The sequence below is a fragment of the Ochotona curzoniae genome, unplaced genomic scaffold (assembly GCF_017591425.1).
Source record: "Ochotona curzoniae isolate NIBS_2020 unplaced genomic scaffold, NIBS_Ocur_1.0 contig_3498, whole genome shotgun sequence".
Lineage (NCBI taxonomy): Eukaryota > Metazoa > Chordata > Mammalia > Lagomorpha > Ochotonidae > Ochotona > Ochotona curzoniae.
The window spans coordinates 15,334,137-15,357,331 of record NW_024465885.1 but is presented as its reverse complement, the minus strand read 5'-3'; the positions used below and the strand labels follow the sequence as shown (position 1 = coordinate 15,357,331).

Genomic DNA, 23,195 nt, shown 5'->3' with positions numbered 1-23,195 from the left:
TTGCTGCCTGCCAAGAAGCCTGTTATCAAAATAACTGTCTAAGGTCTTTCCAAGCCAAAAGGGAAAAACACTCAAGGAGGATGGAGAAACAAAGTTGGAAATTAGCAGTTACTAAAAAAGTGCTTGGCAAGCAGAAATGGCAGAGCATGATGGGAGGCAGAGAAATAAAGAAAAACATAATTTATAGTTAGATGAGGTATTAGAGAAATATAATCCCATGATCTTAGCATTTCCATTTTGATTTTTCTCCTGTGCTTAACTCAATGAAAGTGTTGTTTTTAAAGTTAAAGAACAGATGCCAGAAGAGTAACATACATTAATCCAACACTGAGGTTAGTTATTATCAAAGTTTGAATATAAAATAGGAAATATTCAAAAAGATAATTTTAATGCACACAAATGATTGGTTTGGTTTGACTACCTAAATATATAATCATATACCTTTGAGTAGAAACAGGTTTTCCAACCCCATTCTCAATATAAAAGTAAATAATGTGTCTTTGTTCTTGAAGTACATGGACAGAAAAAAATGAAACACATGGACAGTGCTTGGGGAGAAAAGCATGGAACTTGGATTTACTTTTGTTGTAAGTCTGACATAGCGCATGACTGCTCTGTTCAAAGCTGGAGTAGTTGGTCATCGTCTTTCACTCTTATTTTCAGTAGCCACAACAGCAGTTGAGAACCAACTGGAATAGTGTTTTTTTTTTTTTTAGATACTCTAGGCAGATCGCTGATTTCACACAGGTATAGGGCGCAAACAATCTGTGTACCCCTGCTTTTCTTGTTACCCATTCTTAGTTCCCTATCTTCTTTATATTTTTGTTTTCTGTGTTTCTTAAATTCTAGTTTAGTGTCAAGGAAAGCTTTCTGGTTCCTGCTTTTACATCTAATAAATGCAGTACAACTGATTGCTTAGATGACTCGTCATAATCACAAGGTTATATCTGCAGGAAGACCGTGTATTAGGATGAATTTTTATTACATCCAGCCTGTTGTATTATGTTTTTGACAGGCCTTGTCCTACAAAATATCTTTATAAACATCTTGGCACTATCTTGAAATTCCATATATTTTTAAAGATTTATTTTATTTTTGTTGGAAAGTCAGATATAGAGGAGGAGAGACAGAGTAGAAGATCTTCTGCTTGATGATTCACTCCTCAAGCAGCTGCAACAGCTGGTGCTGAGCCAATTCTAAGCCAGGAGTTTTTCCCAGGTCTCCCACTTGGGTATAGGGTCCCAAGGCCTTGGGGCTGTCCTCAACTGCTTTTCCTGGCCACAAGCAGGGAGCTGGATGGGAAGCAGGGCTGCCAGGACATGAACTGGTGCTTATATGGGATCTTGGCAAGGTGAGGACTTTAGCCACTAGGTTACTGCTACAGTCCCAAAATTCCATATTTTAAAAATTAAAATGAAATTTAATTACAGACAACTTTCAGCAGTTTCACCAGTATAATCTGCAAATACAAACATATTTTTGCAGTCTTCTAAATATAGATCCTTCAGTTTTATTACAGCAGAAGTTCTTTTACCAAATTACCTGAGAAAGGATCCCCTGTAAGAAATATAGAGGGCCACTCTGCTTACTTGTTGCCACTGTGAAACTACTTCTTCCCCCTAAGGTTTGGACTCAGAATTGTCTCACTGACATCTTATTTGTTCACAGCTGATGAATGACCAAGTCAGTATCCACAATTTGAAAGAAAGTATCTATAGTAATCCCTATAATATTATGCATTATTAGGCATATTTCGTAGACTGATTGAATCTATTCATTCATGTTTTTTTTCTTTTATTTCCCCCAAATTGTGAAAAATGCTTTTGTTTAATTTCCATTTTTAATGGATGATTGTTTTCACATAATTAACTAAAACACAGTGAAGACTATACATAGATGGGCATGATTTTTCTAGTGATATCAAGGAATTTGAATACTATTTAACTCAAGGCCTAATGCCAGTTGCTCACTATTTTATCTCTTATTTTGTTTGTTTAAAATATTTAGCTTAAAGGTAGAGTAAGTGATGAAAGATGTTCCCTTTGTTAGTTCATGCTCTAACCGCCCTCAGCAGCCAGGTCTGAAGCATGCAGTATTCAGGAGGTGGGCACTGAATCCTGCTCTCCCAGAGCCCATTACGGGGGCAAGCTTCCACTGCCTTCCGTGACACATTAGCAGAAAGCTGCATTGGAAGCAGAACTGCCAAACCAACATTCCAGGTGGGGATGCCAGCATTGCATGTGGCAGCTTAACTAATTGTGTTGCACCACCAGCCCCTCTTTTATTAGTTTTGTTTGTTCTTTTTATCATACATGTGACTTATTCAATACTCTTAATTGATGCTGTTTCATCCTTTGGTATTAGGTAATTAGGGATTTTTTTCTGTATTGGTAGGGACATTTTTAACTAGAAGTTATCTAGAATTATGTCCATTAAGAATGCAAATATTTACTCTTCTAGATTTCAAGTGTGCAAGGAAGCATATTTTGAGTTGTTGTGAATCCCTCCTAAGGACTAAACGGTAGAAAGCCGATAGCTGTCTATTTTACTATGGGTCTTCGTTAGTTCATCTCAGTTTTAATAAGAACATTCTGTTACACTTCACCTGATTTAATGCCATGTGCATCCATCATATGGTGTCCTTTGTTTACTTTTAAAAGCAATTGTGAAATCATGTGTTCATTTAGAAGACAAGTAGAAAAGGAACACAAATAGTTCAGTATGACATATGTTACTTGCTAAGTAGCAGTATTCATTTCTGTGATATGGAGACATCAATAATGGGGTTATTGTGATGCTTAAATGGAGTAAATAAGAAAACTATATTTAGAGTTAACTATCTGTTTTATTACATGCCTGAAGTAAATAAAAGTGGTCATGCATGAAGGTAAACAAAATTGACCCATTGTATTATGTGGAATGCATGATTTGACATACTAATGCTGATAAACTGTCAACAATATTGTTTCAGTAGAATTTCTATATTTAAAAAGTTTTGATTCTCTGATGTAGAATTATTTTAGGTAGCTTGTTGTAGGAGGGTAATAATTGCTCACCTATTAGTATGTTTTGAAGATTTATAAAAATCTTTAAAAATATTTAAAAATATTTTTAAAATATTTATTGATTTATTTGAAAGGCTTAGTTTTTATAACAAAAAGAGAAAGGGTAGTGGGAGGTAGGGAGGGAGTATAGGTAGTGACAGAAAGAGATGTTCCAGCATAAATTTACTTGCCAAATGACTAAAGCTAGAGCTTGGCCAACCTGAAGCCAGGAGCTAGGATCTTACTCCAGGCCTCCTGCATGGGAGCAAGGGCCCAAGCACCTGGGCCATCTTTGGCTGTTTTCTCACGCACATTGACTGGGAGCTGGATGAGAAGTTGAGCAGCCAAAACACACCCCTGAACTCCTAGGGGATACTAGGTTTGCAGGCAGTGATGTAACACACTACAGCTCAGCACTGGTCCCAATTCGACAATATTAAGATGAAAAACTATAGGGAGTTGATACAATATAAATAAATTAATAAAATTATTTTTGTTAAATTTAGAGCCCCAGTGTTATACTTGTCCCCTGTTTCCAAATAGGCAAGTGTCTATTTTTTTTACTATCTACTTTTTAAAAAAATTATAACAATGACTTAGTGAAATAGAACAAATAAACAAAATATATAGTTTTGTTTACAGATGCTCCTATTAAATGCATTTTAGGCAGTAATATAAGAAAACCAATAGATTGGTACTATTGATATGAACAAAAGTCAAAATTAAGGACAAAATATAAAATATAATGTGATTTTTGAATCACATTATTTCTATATGTAAATCTGATCATTTGTATTGTTAATATCGCTCTAGTCAAGAGATATGCTTTTTCATCTGTGACTGTATGCTTTTCATTATAAAGAGCTGTGCTCTTGCTGATTTGCAAAATCATTTACTTAAATAAACATCTACAAATGATTCAATGTGTTCTTTAAATATTTTTGACAGAGTTTAATATAGATTTCCCTCTCAGTCAAAAACTCATTAATATAAATATCTTCACTTTTTATAATGAAGGTACAAATATAAGAAGTGGTAAAATATAGCTTAATAGACAATAGTATTAGTGAATTGATATTCTCATATTTTTATCATAAGTTTGTTGTTCTTAAGGTGAAAAAAATGCATGTGCAAGGGGCAATTTGCTACAGAGGTAACATTATTAGTTACTCCTCAGTCAATATGGAAAAATCTCAATTTGTTTAGTTTGTAAGTTATTGAAGTTATGGTTGCAAGTCTTAAATATTACATGTTAATTGATATGGTATAGATATGTAAATATGATTCTCAACTTGTTTTTATCCTTTGTAGTTTAAAAGTTTCTGCAGGATATTAGTATCGCCCTGTGTAGTTCTTGAAAAATAAGATCCAATTAACAAATTTTGGGCAAATGTGAGAATCAAGAAGTGATGACTGTTATATTACTTATTTCAACCTGAAATTGCCAAGTCTTATTTGAGTGCAGATCTCAGTGTGTTAATCTCATGGGACAAGTGATATTGTGTGAAATATATTTTGAGCAACAGTTATATTTAAAAGCAATTTTTATTGAAAACATTTTAAATTGTATAAAAGAAAATAAAAATGACAGTACATTGATTCCTTTGGCTTTGATAAGAAAATAATGGTCTGTTGGGTCAGTTGATATTCTGGGAAGGGAAGACACAGTTACCGCAAGTTTCTTGTTAATTTTCACTGTTACAGCATAATTCCTTCATTCTTTTTTTTTAAGATTTATTTTTATTATTTTTTTATTGGAAAGGCAGATATACACAGAGGAGAGACAGAGAGGAAGATCTTCCGTCCAATGTCTCACTCCCCAAGTGAGAGCAACGGCCGATTCTATGCCAGTCCAAAGCCAGGAGCTTCTTCCAGGTCTCCCACGCAGGTGCAGGGTCCCAAAGCTTTGGGCCGTCTTTGACTGCTTTCCCGGGCCACAGGCAGGGAGCTGGAAGGGAAGCGGGGCTGCCGGGATAGAACTGGCACCCATATGGGATCCTGGGCGTGCAAGGCGAGGACCTTAACCACTGCGTCACCGCACAGGGCCCTATTCCTTCATTCTTAAAGAGTAAGAAAGGGAAGGCCGTATTGAAGCCAAAACAATGTTTCTAATGGGAACAATGGTAGAAAATAAAGTTGAAGGTAAACTTACAGAAATAAAATTGCAGTTTTATGTGACAATTTCTTCCATAACCAACTTGAAACATTGCAAGCTTCTGAACAGAATGACTAGCCTTTTCTGTGCAGTCATTCTCTTGGGGAGGACATTGCTTTTTTTCTCTGTGATTTGTTTCCTTAAAAAAAATTCAATGTAAGGAAATCCCTGAGAGTTTTCAATACTGATGTCTTCAAAATCATTATTGCTGCCAAGTTATTTTTTTCCGTATGTCATCTAATCTTTGTATAATTTATAAACGATAACAAAGCAATCAGGCCACATTCATAAAAAGCCCAGTGACACATAATTTAGTTGAATCTGAGTATTAGAATTAATTGCCTCTCTTTGTTCCAAGTTTTAAATCTTAGTAAATGATTCACTGCATGTCATTACAGCTTAATATTTGCATGAAATCACAGTTTAGCTGGCATAATTTAACAGCAATTAAAAAGCTATTTAATTGTCATGCAAATTGGTGTGAGGGCCCTTGAGTAGGAAGGGTGTTGGCTTTGTTCCTTATGAAGTACATACGGGCGGACAGCAAGATAGTTGTAGACACCCATAACATAATTAATACCATTCTTCCTAGTCATGGAAATATAAAAGGAAAATACTTCATGTACTTCCTTATAAATAATAAAAAAGCAGAACCATATGAATATGTCATTCTTAGGACAACATCATTACAATTATGATAACGAATATTTAGCACTCAGGCATTAGTTTAGTTTGAAGGTAAAAAGTATATTTTCTTCTGTATCCAGTCATAATTCACTCCATATTTTTCTTTTGGAGGGGAGACATTTATGCACACACTCAGCAGATTAAGTATCATGAAACCAAATGCCCAGTAACTTCTTACAGAATTTACCCATTGTGTTTTTGTTTCTGGATGTAGGTGATAAAGTATGGGGTTTTCAAAAAGTTCATGGAAATTCCATATTATAAAAAAATAAAATGCATGGATTTCAGATTTTACTGTACCTAAATAAATCCATCCTTTCAATATACTTTTCTATGACCCTTTTGAGTTACCCATTAGGTATGTGTCTGATGTCTCTGCCTCACCAGTTGCTAAAGTAAGGATGTGATACAAAACAAAACAAAAAAAGGGAATATATAACGCATCGTATCTCATGCCTAGTATACAGTCATGCTGGTTATGAATCATGTTATGTTAGATCTCACTGCTCTTTTCCTTGTGCCAATCACCACATTGCCGCCAGATCTTTTTAGAACACATCATGTACATACGTCAGACCTGTCAGTTTCTCACTGAAATATATAGAAAAAGACCTAGATTCAGCACAAATAAACTTAGCAATTTTTCGTGATCCAGGCTTTTCCTATTTCTTCAAACTCAATCCGTGTATTCTCCTTTTTACATTCTACCTCTGGGAATTTTTTACTCTCACTGTTCGAAGACTTTCCTTGATAACGAGAACTATTTAGTTTGATGAATAATAGTCTTTCCACTCCTCTATATGTATCATTTAGCTTCTCTACAAAGCTTTCTCAAAAATCTCAACAAGTATCTTTGTTTCAGCTCCTGTCTTTTTTCCCCTAATATTTATTTATTTATTAGAATGTTGAAGTTACACACAGAGAGGGGGAGACACACATTCACATTCACACACCCACACTCACGGGCCAGGGAGGGGAAAGATCATCATCTACTAGTTAATCTCCTAGATGACCATAATAGTCAGAGCTGGTCAGGCTGGGGCCAAGAACCAGAAACACCAGCTTGGTCTCCCTCATGGTTGGCAGGGACCCAAGCCCTAACCCTCAGGCCATTCTCTGTTACCTTTCCACGGCCATCAACAGCTTACTGCATGCAAAATGGAACATCCAGACTTGACCCAGAGTCTGTATGAGATATAAGTATTGTAGATAGCACCATTTCCTGCTAAGTCACATGCTCCTCCTGTCTTTAAATTATGTAATTTCACTTACTGTAATTTGAATTCTATTTACATGTATTGTGTTTATGATTTCTGCTAAAATATAAATAAGCAGGGACTGCATACTATGGCGTGCTCAAGATCTCACAGAGTGTCTGCCACATTGTAGTCCCCGATGAGATACTTATTTAGTGAATTAGTAATAATAATGTGAAATTTAGCAGAAACATATCAAATATTGGATTTTTTTTTCTGGAAATAATGTTGCACAAAAGTTCTTTCTTGTTATCAAGGCGGTATTCTTTTATTTTTTAAAAAACTATTTTCTAAAAATATTGCTTGAATTTTTTGAATCAAGTCTCCCATAAGTCGTAGATTCAGTAGCGTGTCACATTAGTACAGCATCTGACATGTAGTAGGGCTTCAGGTAAGGTTTATTCAATAATGATACAAAAGTAAGGATTTCTCTTCCCCTTCCAAAATGTTTTCCCTCTTAAATTTGTGGCCATTTATTCTCAACTTTTGGAAAACAAACGCTTAGTGATTTCAGGCATAAAGAATGTGCGGTTTATCTACTAGATGATCAAAATATGAAGACAAAAGGACTGAATTAAATGTGTTTTGTGTGTTAACTATGATGGTATAATTAATCAAATGTAATTAAAGATGTCATGTAATTTAAATAATTTGTGTTACATATTTTTCAGTCAGAAAATTAAAAATATGATTACCATGTTTGTTAGATATGTACTGATGGTTTTATGTAAGATTGTAATTCAGACACAAAATATTAGAATATATATGTATAAATTTTATGTCCAATTAGTCTAAGTACATTGATCCTCTCAAGTCCTTAACATTTGTTTCTTGTAAAAACATTCCAAATCCTGGTTTTAGAAATATACATACTATTATCTATAATCATCCTAGAACCCTAGAATTACTTACTCTTTTCTAGGTTAAAGCTAGAACTTGTCAGTCAAATTTACCCCCACACTCTCACCCCACTTTTCATATTTCTTTATAAAGTTTTCCATCTAGTACTGTGCTTGATTATCCTATACATGTACATTTGTTTTTTAATTGCTTTTCTCTAGGACCACCTTCAGCTCCTAGGAATGTGGCTTTTAACATCAATGAAACAGCCCTTATTTTGGAATGGAGCCCACCAAGTGACACAGGAGGGAGAAAGGATCTCACATACAGTATAATCTGTAAGAAATGTGGCTTAGACAGCAGTCAATGTGAGGACTGTGGTGGAGGCCTCCGCTTCATCCCAAGACACACTGGCCTGATCAACAATTCTGTGATAGTGCTTGACTTTGTGTCTCACGTGAATTACACCTTCGAAATTGAAGCCATGAATGGAGTTTCTGAATTGAGTTTTTCTCCCAAGCCATTCACAGCAATTACAGTGACCACAGATCAAGATGGTAAGTTATAATACTTTTCTGTCAAATCAGACCCGTAAGTCCTTTTGATGCATAATGTCCTTGATGAGTTGATATTCACTTGAGATGAGATGTTTTCTAGTATATAGAGTAGATTTTCTGGTTGTTTCTTTTGTCCTTTTCAAAGTTGCAGAAAGATGTTTTTAGTAATGCTTTCTATCAGTATTAGTTAATAAGACAAAAAATGTCTCTTTCTAATGCATAATGTGTATCTGTTTGCTGTAGCTATATTTCCTAATGAGTAAGTCCATATTACTTATCAAGTGGATGTGACACACATAAAATATTGCTAAATGAATTGAATTTCAATTGCCCCATTTGTGGTGCCATCTGATTTCCACATCAAATAGGCAAATGGTAAGAATTTATTTCAGTTATAACTCATGTCTGTATCATAAAAGCATCACAGCTAACTTAGTTAAATCTGATTCACTCTAAAAAAGAAACAGCAAATGTGTATGTGGAGTATATCAAAAGTGTTTAAGTCATATTTTTAAGGTTTGATAAATTCATTTAAATTCTCTTTGTAGCACTATAGAATATTTTACTGCAATGTATTAAGGCACACTGATAATTTCCATAAGTATATAGTCCCTTTAATTCCTCCATGCTGTAATTATATTGCCTACAGAAAATGCCATAAAAATTTAAAATAGACTCCTTTAGAAAAGTGTTCATAATTACATTTATATGTGAGTGATTGCCTTATAAACAAAGTATTCAGATGAGCACATATTAATAAGACCCAATTATATAAATAAAACTATTCTTATCCAGTGTTTTAGTTTGCTAGGGACAGCCATTACAGATACCAAAGATTAAATGACTTAAAAGCATGGATTATCTTGGAGCTCTTGAGGATAGAATTCTATGTGGGCAAATTTGATTCATATTGAGGCCTCTGTTCTTGTCTTGCAAATGGCCAGTTTGGATTGTATCTTCTTTGAAAGGTTGCTCTTCTTTTGTGTCTAATCTCATTATCTCTTATAATGTTTAAGTCAGTCTTACATGCTGAGTGTCTATTAATATGATCCCATTTTGTCTGAATTCTTTGGTAATGACACAACCTCCAAAATTCTATCTGGGGGTTAGGACTCTGATGTATGAATTTGGGATAAAGGGCACAATTTAGCTTAGAACATGTAGACTGAGATAGCATTTGGTATTACTTAAAAATATATTAAATATATTTAAATACTATTTAGCAATATAAATGGAGGGTCTATTGATACATGATACACTCAACCTGGAAGAAGCTCAGAGGCACTAGGCTGAGATAAAAAGCCATCTCAGAAGGAGACATACACTATGATTACACATACATATCATGCATATTATACAGAAGGAGAATAAGTGGATGCTGTCCATTGGTTAGAGATTTGGGGAGAGGCCAGTGTCACTGGGAATGAATTATAGATAAGTCCTGTGTTGATGATAGGAAACAGTGTATGTGATAAATCGTACAGTATTGCACATATATACAAGCTATGTAGATTGTGCCAATGTTTTCCTGGTTTTCTTGTTTGAAGCTGTGAATATGTTAATATTTAGAAAGTCTTGTAGAGGTATACCGGACATTCCTGTATTTTTTATTTTTGCAAATTTCTTTGTGCCTTACCTACATCTAAGTGCAGCATTAGTAACATTATATTCCTATGAACTACAAGAAAAAAACTAACATTCTAGTAAAGATATTAAATTCATATGAATTCTTTGTTCAAAAAATTATTTATTCAGTTTGCCAATACTCCTCAGAAATGCCTCTAGTAACTAAAGCCAAGCAAATAGTATTCGCAATCACAGTCTGTGTATTTACTATACAATTTTCCCCTTCATTTAACAAATAGCTCTACATCATAGAATTTTCTTTCTTGCTGATTGTTGTGAACCCTTATTTCCTTATTCCTGATGCTGTTTTCTTTTGTCTCGAAAAACTGTGTCTAATGTATTGTTAGAATAAAGCAAACTAAGGTGTCTTATACCTCTCTGCTTTAACAGGTTGTATTTACCATTTATTTACTACTTATTTACTTTTTTCTACACAAAAAAAGAAATGTCTTTTTAGAAAAAAAATTATTTATTTTAATTTGAAAGACAGATTTACAAAGAGGAGAGATAGGAAGAAAGATCTTCCATCTGCTGATAAATTCCCCAAGTGACCATAACAGCCAGAGATGAATTGAACATAGGACAGGAGCAAGAGCTTTATTAGGGTCTCCCACATGGGTGTAGGGGCCCAAAGATCTGAGCCATCTTCTGCTTTCCCAGTCCAGAATCAGGGAGCTGGATCAGAACTATATCCAGTATTCAAACCTACAAACAGGCGCCCATGTAGGATGCTAACACTGCTGGCAGAGGATTGGCTTGCAACAGCCCTCAAAAAGGTACTCCATCTTCTTTTTCACCCCCAGCTAATGACCACAACAGTCAGGATTGGTTCCGGCTTTATCCAGGAACCCAGAAGTTAATGTCTGTCTTCAGTTTGGGGTTGCAGAGGCAAGAGCCATTGAACCACCATGTACCTCGTCTAAGATTGCATTAGTAGAAAATTGGAATCAGAAGCCAAGTAGGCCAGACTGAAAACAGGATTCTGACATGGCACAGTGTAGGAGGTCCTGGGGGTAAGGGGATTCATGAATCTTCTTGAATTTCTCTGTCACAATGCACACCTCTGCATGTTCATCTCAGATATTTATTGCTATTACTTGATCAAGAAACACAACCCAGTATTACCATCCTTAACTATAGGGCAAAATAATTAAATAGGAGCCAAAATTTATGTATTACTGTAAATATTTGTGGAATGGTGAGTATTAGAATGTATTAGGTTAAGCCAATGTCTGGGATACTCAAATCCTATATTTGAATTCCTGCTCTATTTCCTGACTCCACACTTCCCATTCAACTCCCTGCTAAATATCTTTGGGTGGCAGCAAATGCTACTTACTTGGAAAATGTTGCTGTGGTTTGGCTTGACCAAGTTGCACAGTTGCAGGCATTTGGGAAGTTAACCATCAAATGGAAGATCTTATACTGCCTCTCCCTCCAATTTCCCTGTCTCTCAAACTTTTAAATAAGAAAAAATAGCTTATCAATATGGCAATACATATCATAACATCATATTTGCATATATCAATCTTTCATGCTAGAATTGCAAGAGTTAATTTAGTCTATTTTACACATATTAGCAAGAATATAAATGATCTTTCATATTTTAAAAAGGTGGTTGATTATATACTGGTATATGCAAAAGAATGTTTTAAATGTGAAATAAGATGAAGTGATCATATTAAAACTGTAATATGAAAGGATGATATCATTAAGCAATTCTCGACAACTCTGTCTTTGTTGAAGAATATTTTTATTATAATCAACTCAGTTTGACTTTGTTGGATACAACATGAGATAGAGAGAAATTTGCCATATGCTTGTCTATTCAAGACTGGACCATTCCAAAGCCACAAGACTAGAATTCTATCCGCATTTCCCAAGTTAGTGGTTGGGGTCCATGTACTTGAGTTAGTCATCTTCATTGTTTCCCCAGGAATGATTTAGCAGGAAGTAGGGATGGGAATGGAGTACTAGCACAGGAACCCACACTCATATGGCATGATAGTTTCTCATCTCAAGGTTAGGGACACAACACTCAACACACATACTGGCCCCATGAAATAATGTTGAGTGATGCCAAGAAGGCATCAATGGAAATCACATAAATGAAACCACGAATATTCCAGGAAAATGTAATATGTGGATTTGTAAGTTATTCTTTCCAAAGGAATCAGAGCCCGAAGTTGAATTTTAGCAAGTTTATAGAAATTTTTTAATAGAGTATAAATTTTGGGCTCAGAACTAAAGTGCATTATATATTAACTTTTTATAAGATCATTTTACTACTAGAAACAGAGGTAGGATTTCCCATAATTCCACTTGATGTTTCTTTGGCAATTTTATTTCAAGTAGCTTGAGAGTTACTTCCCAAAATTATCTAATCGCACAATGGAACTGAGAAGATAAAACTAATGTTTTCCTTATCTGTAGTTTACATATCTTAAAGTGGAAAAGTTATCCATGCACTGTGGATTTATCTGAAAGTCTGGTGGAGGCAACTAGTAACAAAAAATTTTGCATCTATTTCTTTACAATCATGATTAGTTAGGACAATTTCAGACTACTCTGAGACCCTTTGTTCTTCAGATCTGAGGACAAGGATTGGTTGTCCAGATCAAATAGCATGTCAAATATGTGAATTTGGAGAATGAGCTAAGAGTTCACCTAAAAGTCGAAAACTAGAGTACACATCCAAAGGCAGTTGGATTTACTAAGAGAAACAGCTATTTAACAAAAGAGTCTGATATTTTACCAGAACTATACATTGAAAGAAAAAAATCATTAGAACATTAACATTGCTCAGGTAGCACATGTGTGAGTGTGGAAATAAAATGTTATGGGTCAATAGTATGGAAACTTGCTTGAATCATGTTCTTAATATTCTATGTATATACAATTTGAAACATGAAAACAGAAGGATTTATGTTGATTTATCCTCTTTGATGTACCTGATTGTATTTTTTTCTCACATTTGGGGGCCCTTATGGCTATCATATTAAACAACCATGAATTATTTGATGTATGCTTACAATTAAACACATGTAAAAAATCAATTTCACAAATTATAGTATTAGAAATATAAATTTCACAGCTGCTTTGCGATAAATCTTTATTAACTTCTACAATTCATCTGTGCTAAATAAGCAACCTTCTGTCACCATAGTTTATTTAAATGTTCTTGAATGGTGTTTCATTTAAAGAACAGAGCAAGAAAGCAACACCTAGAAAATATTTAATTTCAATCTTTGGTTCATGCTAGAAAAAGCTAGGGTGTGTAGTTCAGTCAAAAGTAATTATTCAAGAAAAAAACAGCAAAGGAATATGTTAAGCATGGATAATCAACCTGGAACAAATTGTGTTTATAGGTATTCTGACAAGTGAAACAATCTTGAAGAACCATGTCCAAAGTGAAATATGGGCCAAATTACAAACCAATTCTGCTGATATTTGCTAAAGGTTCTCTAAAGACATTATTGTCAAAAGCAAGTTGTCCAATGCATTGTTTTTTCAAAATAGGCATTCAAAAGCCCTGCCTCAACCCTTGAGTGATGATTCTGCATAGATCTGTCTTACATTCAAATTTTGATTATACATTTTGTATATTTACTTTGGCAGCAATAGTTAATTGAACTGACATAGAAAATAAATTTAAGTCTCCGTGTATTTATAAACTAGAGAGGTCTATCTGATTTACAGTTTATGGCATTTTGGAAATACATCCTATTTCAATGCCAACCATTTTGCATACTGCTACAGTAGACAATTTGAGATACAGTAAACATTCCTTCCTGTTCATTTCTGTGTTTCAGTATATTTTATCTGTGAATAGCTTTCACAAACCTCACTGGATTTCAAAACTGTTTATAAATTACATATTCAAAATCTACTCTGTGTTAAAGTATGAAATTTTCCCACCTCAGGAAAAGTGTAATTCCCCTCAATAGTGAACTGAATATTTTATTTATGGAAGATAATTGAAATATCAATTATTACTAAATAATTTTATTTTCCAGCCAAATATTAAATTATGAAAGAATTTGTGTTTTAACTTATTTTTTTTAATCTGGAGCAATAAAAATTAATCTCAAGTCTAGCATATTTTTATGATGCAGATCTTTTGATAATAGGAAAAAAACTTATACCCTGGTGAATGATCTACTAAGAACTTGTTAGTGACACAACTCCTCATCCACAGAAGTAGATATTGAACAGCTCTTCTAGACAGGTGTATAACGCTGCACACATTATTATCTCACTGGGCTATAGTCATTATTTTAACAATTTATCTTTCTAGTCGATGCACAGGCTTTCTGAAAGAAAGAGTGATGCTGTTTGACTAAGAAAAGCCTTCATTTATTTTGTTTGCAACTTAATCTCACTTGATTGTATTAATTTCTGGAAGATCTCTCATTTATTCAAAAATATTTTTGAGTAAATAATTACTATATGCAAGGAACTTTTCAACGTTCTGTATCAATAGAGATACAGCAGAAAAAGAATAAACATTGTTAGCAGTGACACTGCTTTCATAGACCTATTTTAATGTCAAATACTGAAATGTGCTGTGAAGAACTAAGCAGACTTGTATTTCTTCTTTTGAGAACTGTTTAAGTACTTTGTCTATTTCTGAACTGGATTGGTTGACTTTTCTTGAGCTTTTGAGGTGCTGATATATTCTGGATCGTAATCCTTTGTTATATAAATAGCTTGCATATATCTTCTTCTGTTCTGTCAGATGTGTCTTCACCTAGTTCCTTTGCTGTACAGAAGTCTCTGAGTTTAATAGAATCCTATTCATCTTGTTTTGTTTTTGTTACCTGCACTTTTCAGGTTTTATATAAGAAATCACCACCTACCCTTATATCCTGAATTGTTTCCCCTGTTTTATTCCAGCAGTTTCATAGTTTCATGACTTACCTCTTATATCTTTGATTCATATTTAACTAATAGTACATACCACCAAAAAAAAAAAAGCTCAGTGTCATTAGCAGAAAAAAAAAAAAAAGCAATTCAAAAACACAATGACATATTATCTTACCTCTGCCAGAATGGCTATTATCAAAAAGAAAATAACAAACATTTCCAAAGATGTTGAGAACGAATTCTTACACTCTATTGGTAAAAATGCAAATTAATGACTTCACTATGGAAAATAGTATGAAAATTTCCTCTAAAATCTAGAAGTAAAACTGCCATTTGATCTGGTAATCCTACTACTGAATAGATAGATAGATAGATAGATAGATAGATAGATAGATAGATAGATAGATAGATAGATAGAGTTTAGATATATAGATATAGATATAGATAGGTATGAATCATTGTATCCTTTCCACAGTCCCCAGCAAAGATTCTGATCATGTTGTTTGTAATCCCCAAGAAAACTTAAAAGAAAGCTGTCTTGTTGTCTGGAGCTCTTACTATTCTACAAATGTAGGAGGAGGGTGTCCTCGAATTCATTGCAGTAGGAACCCACATAGGTGGCAATAATGTTGACATCCAAATGGAGCAGTATCTCTATAAACGGTAGAGTGACGACATCTACATCATGAATCTGAAGAGGACCTGGAAGAAGCCTCTTTGAGAAACAGGTTCCATTGTTTCCATTGAAAATTCTTGGTATCAGAGTCATATATTCTGGGAACACTTACCAGAGAGCTGTATTTCTGTGACTGAAGCCACATCTGTTGCTAACCGATTTAAATCTGGAACTTTCACCAGCCAGATTCAGAGCTTTCTGGGAGCCAATTTTCTGGTAGTTAATGAAACTGGGGTTGACCACCAAACTCTGACAAAGGAATTTCTTGTGAACCTGGGTATAATTGCTCTGCATTATTATTTTCCAATGTGCCATACAGACATTGCCATTGCATGCCACAACCAAGGACTTTACTGTGTGGGTCAGATATGATGGATGTTGATCCAGGAAGTTCTGTGCATGTATGCTCCAGGAGTCCATGCCTGATCTTGGCTTCCACAGAGATCAGAAAGAGAATGAAAAGGAAGAAGAGGACACTGCTATGACCTTCCGTGGTCAGGAAGGGATTACACAATGAATATACTGCCCCAGCTCCTGACTTTACTGCTAGTTCACTTGAGATTGCAGATTGGGATGTGCACGTGACATTTCTGCCTATTCAGTAGTTCCCTGTTGAAATGTGGAGTGCCCAGCTCACTAATGAACACTGCTCAGCAGCTTCCCATTGTCCAGGCCACTGAATCGGAAGGACACCACTGGTTGGTTTTAAGCTGCTCTTCACGTGCTGTACAACAAAAGGTGAAAGAAGTCAACAAACAGTAATACCAGTTTCAAAGAAAGGAAGGTAGGAAACAAAGCAGAGGAAGGGGAGTGAAGGAAGGACAGGAGAGAAAGAGAAAGAAAAAAAAAGAAAAAAGAAAAAAGTAATCATTTTATCAGATAGCTGATCCACCATATTTACTGCAGCACTGTTCAAACTAGCCCAAACAGGACCAACCAAAATATTTTTCGTCAGCTGAGTGTGATTTTTTTTTTGTAATTTGTTGTACGGCATTATTGTGTTTTTAACTACGTTATTTGTAATTTTTAAGAGAATATTATTTTACTTACTTGAAAGGCACATTGGGGCCCGGCACGATAGTATAGCAGGTAACGTCCTGGCCTTGAGTGTGCCAGGATCCCATACAGGTGCCGGTTCTAATTCCGGTGGTTCTGCTTCCCGTCCAACTCCATCCCTGTGGCCTGGGAATGTAGTCGAGGACGGTACAAAGAATTGGGACCCTGCAGCCACATGGTAGATCCAGAAGCTCCTGGCTCCTGGCTTCAGATTGGCTCAGCTCCAGCTGTTGCAGCCGCTTAGGGAGTGAACCATTGATGGAAGACCTTCCACTCTGTGTCCCCTCCTCTCCTCTCTGTATATCTGCCTTTCCAATAAAAATAAATAAATCTTTTATTAAAAAAAAGGCAAAGTTACAGGAAGTTAAACTGGGACAGATAGATAAAGTAGCTCTTGCATCCACTGCTTCACTCCGCAAACAGCCGCAATAGCTTGTGGCTGGCCAAGCCAAAGCCAGGAGACAGGCTCTTTTCCTCATCTTCCACATGGTGGCAGGGCTCCAAGTACCTGGACTGTTCTTTGCTATTTTCCCAGGTGCATCATCTGTAAGCTAGACTGCAAGTGGGACACCAGGATTGAACCATTGCTCATATGAAGTGTCATGGTGCTTGTTCCTGTTTTCAACTCTCACTCAGAAGGGCAGGAGAAAGTCAGATTGGTGTATCTAGGTTTTATGGCTTACTTGGGAGAAGAGGAAGTGTAGTTTCTTTGACCTCATGTATTTTTTTTTTCAATTTATTTGCTTATATTTATTTTATTTTTATTTCATAGCCTTCATTTTTATTATTATCATTTTATGATACAGTTCCGTAGGCCCTGGGATTTCCCACACTCTCTCTGCTCTTCCCTCCTCCCTCACTGAGTTCCCCTATATTACTATACTATACTATACCATACTATACTATACTATACTATACTATACTATACAATACTATACTATACTTCTTCATACACAGTCATATGTCCATCATTGCAGGCATGGACAATGGCAGAGTCCAGGTTCCTATTGTCAAGACATAATAACCAGTTTCATTGGGAGTCCATCTTTGGTCTAGAAGTAAAGATGCATACTACATGGTATCCTCACGTCTGGATATGACAGTCTCCATTACAGTTACTATATACCTCCTTAAATGAAAAATCACAATACAAAATCAACAACAGGAAGGAAAATAGAAATTTACAATGCCATGAAGTTGAATAGAACAATAAGGAAAGTTTGGTCAGCATGGACTCACACATACCTTACTAGGTAGGACACAAGGAGTAAGTACTCCTCACCAAGGTATTGAAGATTTCTCTGCACACCCCTCCTATAACAGTTTTGTACCTCAATTGTTGGAATGTCAATGGAGCAGTCACAGGAGGCATGCCGTTTTAATTTTTCTTTACTGTGGAAGATTTTTATTTCATTTTCAAAGACAAAGGAATGTTTTGCTGGTTACCTTATCCTGGGCTGACAATTTTTTGCTTTTAGAATCTGGAATATGTCACTCTATTCTCTTCTGGTCTGTAGAGTTTCCTGTGAGATGTCTCCTGTGAGTTTAATTGACGATCCTTTATATGTGAGTTGATTTTTTTTCAAGTGCATTTTTAGGGATCTTTTCCTTATGTTGGATTGAAGAGAGCTTAGTTATCATGTATCTTGGTGAAGATCGCTTTTGGTCAATTCTGCTGGGAGTTCTGTGCCCCTCCTGGATGTTGTTTCCCAATTCTTTCTCTAGATTAGGGAAATTCTCCTTTATTATTTCATTGAATACATTTTTAATTCCAGTTTCTCTTTCTGCACCTTTTGGGACTCCCATAACTCTTATATTTGGCCTTTTAACAGTGCCTTTCAATTATTGAATAATTTTTTTTTTAGCTTGACCCAGCTCTGCTTCCAGCTTTTTCTTTGTTTTCCCCAGTGACCAGAAATATCTTCTAATTCTGAGATTCTCTCTTCTGCATCCTTCATTCTTCATTTCTGATGTATCAGCTTTCCTTTGATTCACTGCTGTTATTTGCTGTGTAACAGATTCCTCAAATTCCTAGACTGCCTGCTTTATGTACTTCTCATTGTTGATAAGAAGTTTTATAACAACAGTTTTAAATTCTCTATCCCCCATCTTCTCGATGTCTTCCTCAGTTAACTCTTAGGGTGGCAAAGTTTTTTGCTCCTTTGCAGGGCAGTCTTCAGTAATATTCATTGTGCCACTATCTTTTTACTCTTGATCATTGTATTTCTGGTTATCAGAGTCTTTTCCTTGGGGCAGGTTTCTATGCTCTGTAACCCATAGATCTACAGTTTATTTTACTTATTGCAGTTGGTACAAGGTTCTTTGTTTGCAGTCACTTGTGCCACTCCCTCCAGTGAGTTCCAGGTCTGGGTTCTTATGTTACATTTACACCATCATCTCCGTAGCCCCAATTCCTGACTCACCAGTCTCTACCTCCTGTGTTATCATGCTGAGGCTGCACCTTGTCTGGACAACCTTTCTTCCACTTCCAGTTGGAGCAGGTCCCAGGATTAGGGAGACACCAGGTGTCCTATACAGATTAGTTGTTGTTGGTACTGATCTTGCTGGAACATGGCCGTTAAGTCTGAGGGCCACATGAACCTATTTTGACCTGTACAATGCCCAAGTCAGTATTACTTTCCTCTTGGACCACTGCAACATCGAGTTCAGTGAGTTCACTCCCAGCTCAGTACATGCACAGCTTACTGCTGTCCCTGCAGTCTTAAAAGTTTTTCCACACTGTACAAAATGGCACCCAATTCGGCTCTTCTGGGGTGGACTGGGTTGTAAAATTCACCCTGTTTCTGCACTGCCCGTCTGAAACCTGCTGCTCTGTCTCTGCTCCTGGTCAAGTCAAACAGACCAGCAGTCTGACCAGTCTGACCAGTCTGACCAGTCTGAGTTTAGCTCCAGAACTCCCAGTAAACATCCCTTTTTGCCTTGCTGCTTGTGGAATTCCTGCTGCTGGTGGAGTTTAGATCGTGACTCTGAATGTTGCTGGGGTATCAGTCACTGCAACACCACACCATTGTGTCTGCTGCTTTCCTGTGTCTATCACAGTTAGTGAATGTATTCAAAGGATGTGGTTATGGTCATCTTAGTACGCTGCTTAATATTAGCCACCAGCTTTCTGTCCTGGGAAAGCCGAGAGAGTGCCAGAGCAATGGAAGCATGCCACCGAGAGAGCTGAATGGTTTTTTTTAAAAGCAAAATATTATTCCACTAGGAAAAATGAAAATTTGGAGGATTTTTTCCTGCAAAATTAATGAACCTGGAGAGCACCAGACTGAGTCAAATAACAGACACAGTATAGCATGTATGGCGCTCTCCCTAATTTCTGGGAATGAAAAAAATGTTGAATATGTTCTCAACATGAACAAAAATATTGAATAGTACAGTCTGGGTGGCATGGAGGAATGAAAGGAGTTTGGGTAGTGAAGAATGGGGAAGATAATTTTAGTTCATTAATTATGATAAATATGTTCATATGAAATGCTAATAGGAGAAATAAGGTCATCACCTTATTTATATGGAAACTATATATTATTATTTCATACATTTTGTAAATTTAATTTTTTTTAAATGTAAATGTTTGTAAATTTAATTATGCAGCAAAATAGATTTTAAATGACAGGAGATCATTGTTTTACACCAAAATTAAAAAAAAAAATGCTTCCTTGAGAACGTGGTACTTGAGCAAATCACAACTTGAGAACTCAGACTAAATATAAATGAAGACTATTCTGGGTAATTGACATAAAAATATTAGAGCTTAGATTCAGACAAGTCTAATCTGGAAAATAACAAAAAGAATGACTGCATGTGTATTTTTTAGCCTGTATTAACTAGTCTGCCCCCTCCATCCTGGCCTTTGTATGCATTGGTGGATGTTGCATTCCAGCCCAATGTACACCGTATACTTGGGTGTAACTGTGGGTGCTGCAGCCTGGGCCAGCCTGGACTGTTCCCAACCCTAGTGCCTATGAGTGTAGGGGGATTCCGTGGTCATGCCTAGTTCAGCTTGTCACCACCCTCAGCTGTTATTTCAGCTAACCAACAGATATTGCAGTTCCATGGGGGTGGACCTACATAGCCCCCATAAAGACTGCCCCCAGACATGGTTCTTTCATATGGTAGTTAGTGTTATAGACCAGCATAAAATGTCCTGTTCCTTGTTCTGACTCATTTATGGGTACTGTAATCTAGCGCTGCCAGATAGCCCCCAGTCCTGGCTTCTTTGTGCATTGGTGGGTGGTAGTCAATGGTGACTTATGCTAACTAGTCCAACTCAGGTCTCCCACTTGGGCAGGTGCATCAGTCTGACCCAGAAAGGTTCTTGTACTTCCTCCCTGCAAACTGCTCATTCTCAGCCCCCTCACTTCCCTGCAAGTATATCCCCCAGAAGTCATTCCTCTCCTGCAACAGAGACCCTCAGCAGTCCTCCTTCCCACACATTCCTACACATCCTTCCCTGAGCAATCCATAGTCCTTGTGCCCTGGAGCACATGGGTTCCCCAGGCCAGTCTTCCCAAGCCCAGTGTTCTGGTGATGTGAAATGCTGGCCTGGCACTTTGCCTCCACCAGAGACCCAAGATCATTGACAATTTCCCAGACCCAGTCCTCTGGCACATGTGTAAGCAGGTCTGGACCTTACCTCTCCACTCCTCTGGGACACAGGTGTGTGCATGAAACCCCAGGCATGGCCCATGGAGAATACCACACTAGCCTGGGACCTTTCTCTCCTCCGCTTACTCTTGGGACAGAAACATGTGCTCGCTCTCAGAATCACTTCAATAGACCCCAGAATGAATCCCCAGACCCCAATGGTCATGGAAGAGAGCAAAGCCACTGGCAACTATGGCTCTACAAATGCCAAAATGTTTTAGATTCTTTAAAAATAAATCTAGTTATCAGATGCTTAACTGGATTGAAGACAAATGTATGTGGCCATATTCTGCACCATCTACAGCCAGTACAATAAAAGGCTCTGCTTTATGTTTAGTCAAATGTCTAGCAAACTGCTTAGTCCAGTTGCAATTAAGTCTTTCGTTTTGAAACTGTCGGTTTGATTTTCTTAACAAAACTCTACCTACAAAGCAAATCGATTTATTTGGATCAGTGATTTACGTAGCTGATTAACATATGGTTAATGTTAACCTTTAAAAATATATATCCTCCATAAATCTCTTACTTTGATGTAAATATGAATAAGTGTATGCCAATCTATATAAATAAAACTAGATTATTCTTATCATTATTTACAGGTGGGTTTACATTATTTCTTTAAGTTTTATATATTTTAATTTAAAAGACTAATTTATAGACAGAGGGAGTGATAGAAACAGAAGATAGTTCATCTTCTGGATCGCTCCCCAAATGGCCATAATGAGCAGAGCTGAGCGGATCTGGAGCTAGGAGCTTCTTATGAATCGTCCATTTGGGTTCAGGGTACCAAAAACTTGGGATATTCTCTGCTAATTCTCAGGCCATAGGCAGAGAGTTGGCTTAAAAAATTGGTACTTATTTTAAATATGATGATTCTTAATTCTTAATAAGCTCAGGACTGAAAACTAATCATTGACCTTTTCATCAAACTGAAATGCTGTGCAGTACCTTTAGATCAAACAGGTTTTTTTTTTTTATCCATATATTCCATAGCACTTTTCTATTTGGATTTAATTCTAAAACAGACAGTTCCCAGCTGCATAACTTGTGATGTGTAACAGCAATTTGTGAAAAAGCAGGAAGCAGCAGTATAAAACGTACTAAGATGTAAAACTCTTTCCTTCTGTGATTTTGCTTTCATTCTCACCTTGTCATGGTGCTTTTTATTGCCACTTAATGTTCTAAGTGATAAAAAATTAAAATTGAAATTATTAGCACAGATTTTACCATTTACCCCTGTAATACTCAAGTCAGTTTTGAATTCAATTAAAATAATATTAAGCTCATTTACAGAACTATTGAAATATAAAATTATTTTTTAGTGGCTACTACTATTTACAACCTCCTGCCTCCAAGAGTGTTTCACTTGAGTAGAATAAAAACAGAAAATGTAATCCATACTTAGAAAGACTGGAAAGAAGGGAGTGCACTCACTCTACCCCGCACGGAGGCTGCTCAAAGAGAATCCTGTGTATCAAAGGCTACTTGAGCTGGAGAAGGGAACATGTCCAATGTCCCAGGGCCCTGCCTCCTGTCTCTATTTTACATCTCAATTTAATAGTGGTGAAATCCACAAGTGGAAGTATTTAAAGCCAACAAGTATCTGCTAAATGATTGCATGGATTGGGTGCATGGCTTCTACACATGAAGATATGACAGCTCAGCACACACACAGAGCCAGTTTCAGAGCCAGCAGACCCAATTTGGGTTTTTCTTGAAGGTTATATCTGCTGAAGACATTGCAAGCCCAGGAATGTATTCCTCTCT

General features: G+C 36.3%; 1 protein-coding gene across 1 annotated transcript in view; it reads left to right on the top strand.

Moving 5' to 3' along the window:
- Positions 1–23,195, top strand: part of EPHA6 (EPH receptor A6) — a 795,505-nt gene that overhangs the window by 327,518 nt on the left and 444,792 nt on the right. Inside the window, 1 exon segment of the mRNA XM_040980604.1 lies at positions 8,204–8,539. Within this exon segment, the coding sequence (XP_040836538.1) occupies positions 8,204–8,539 (336 nt within the window).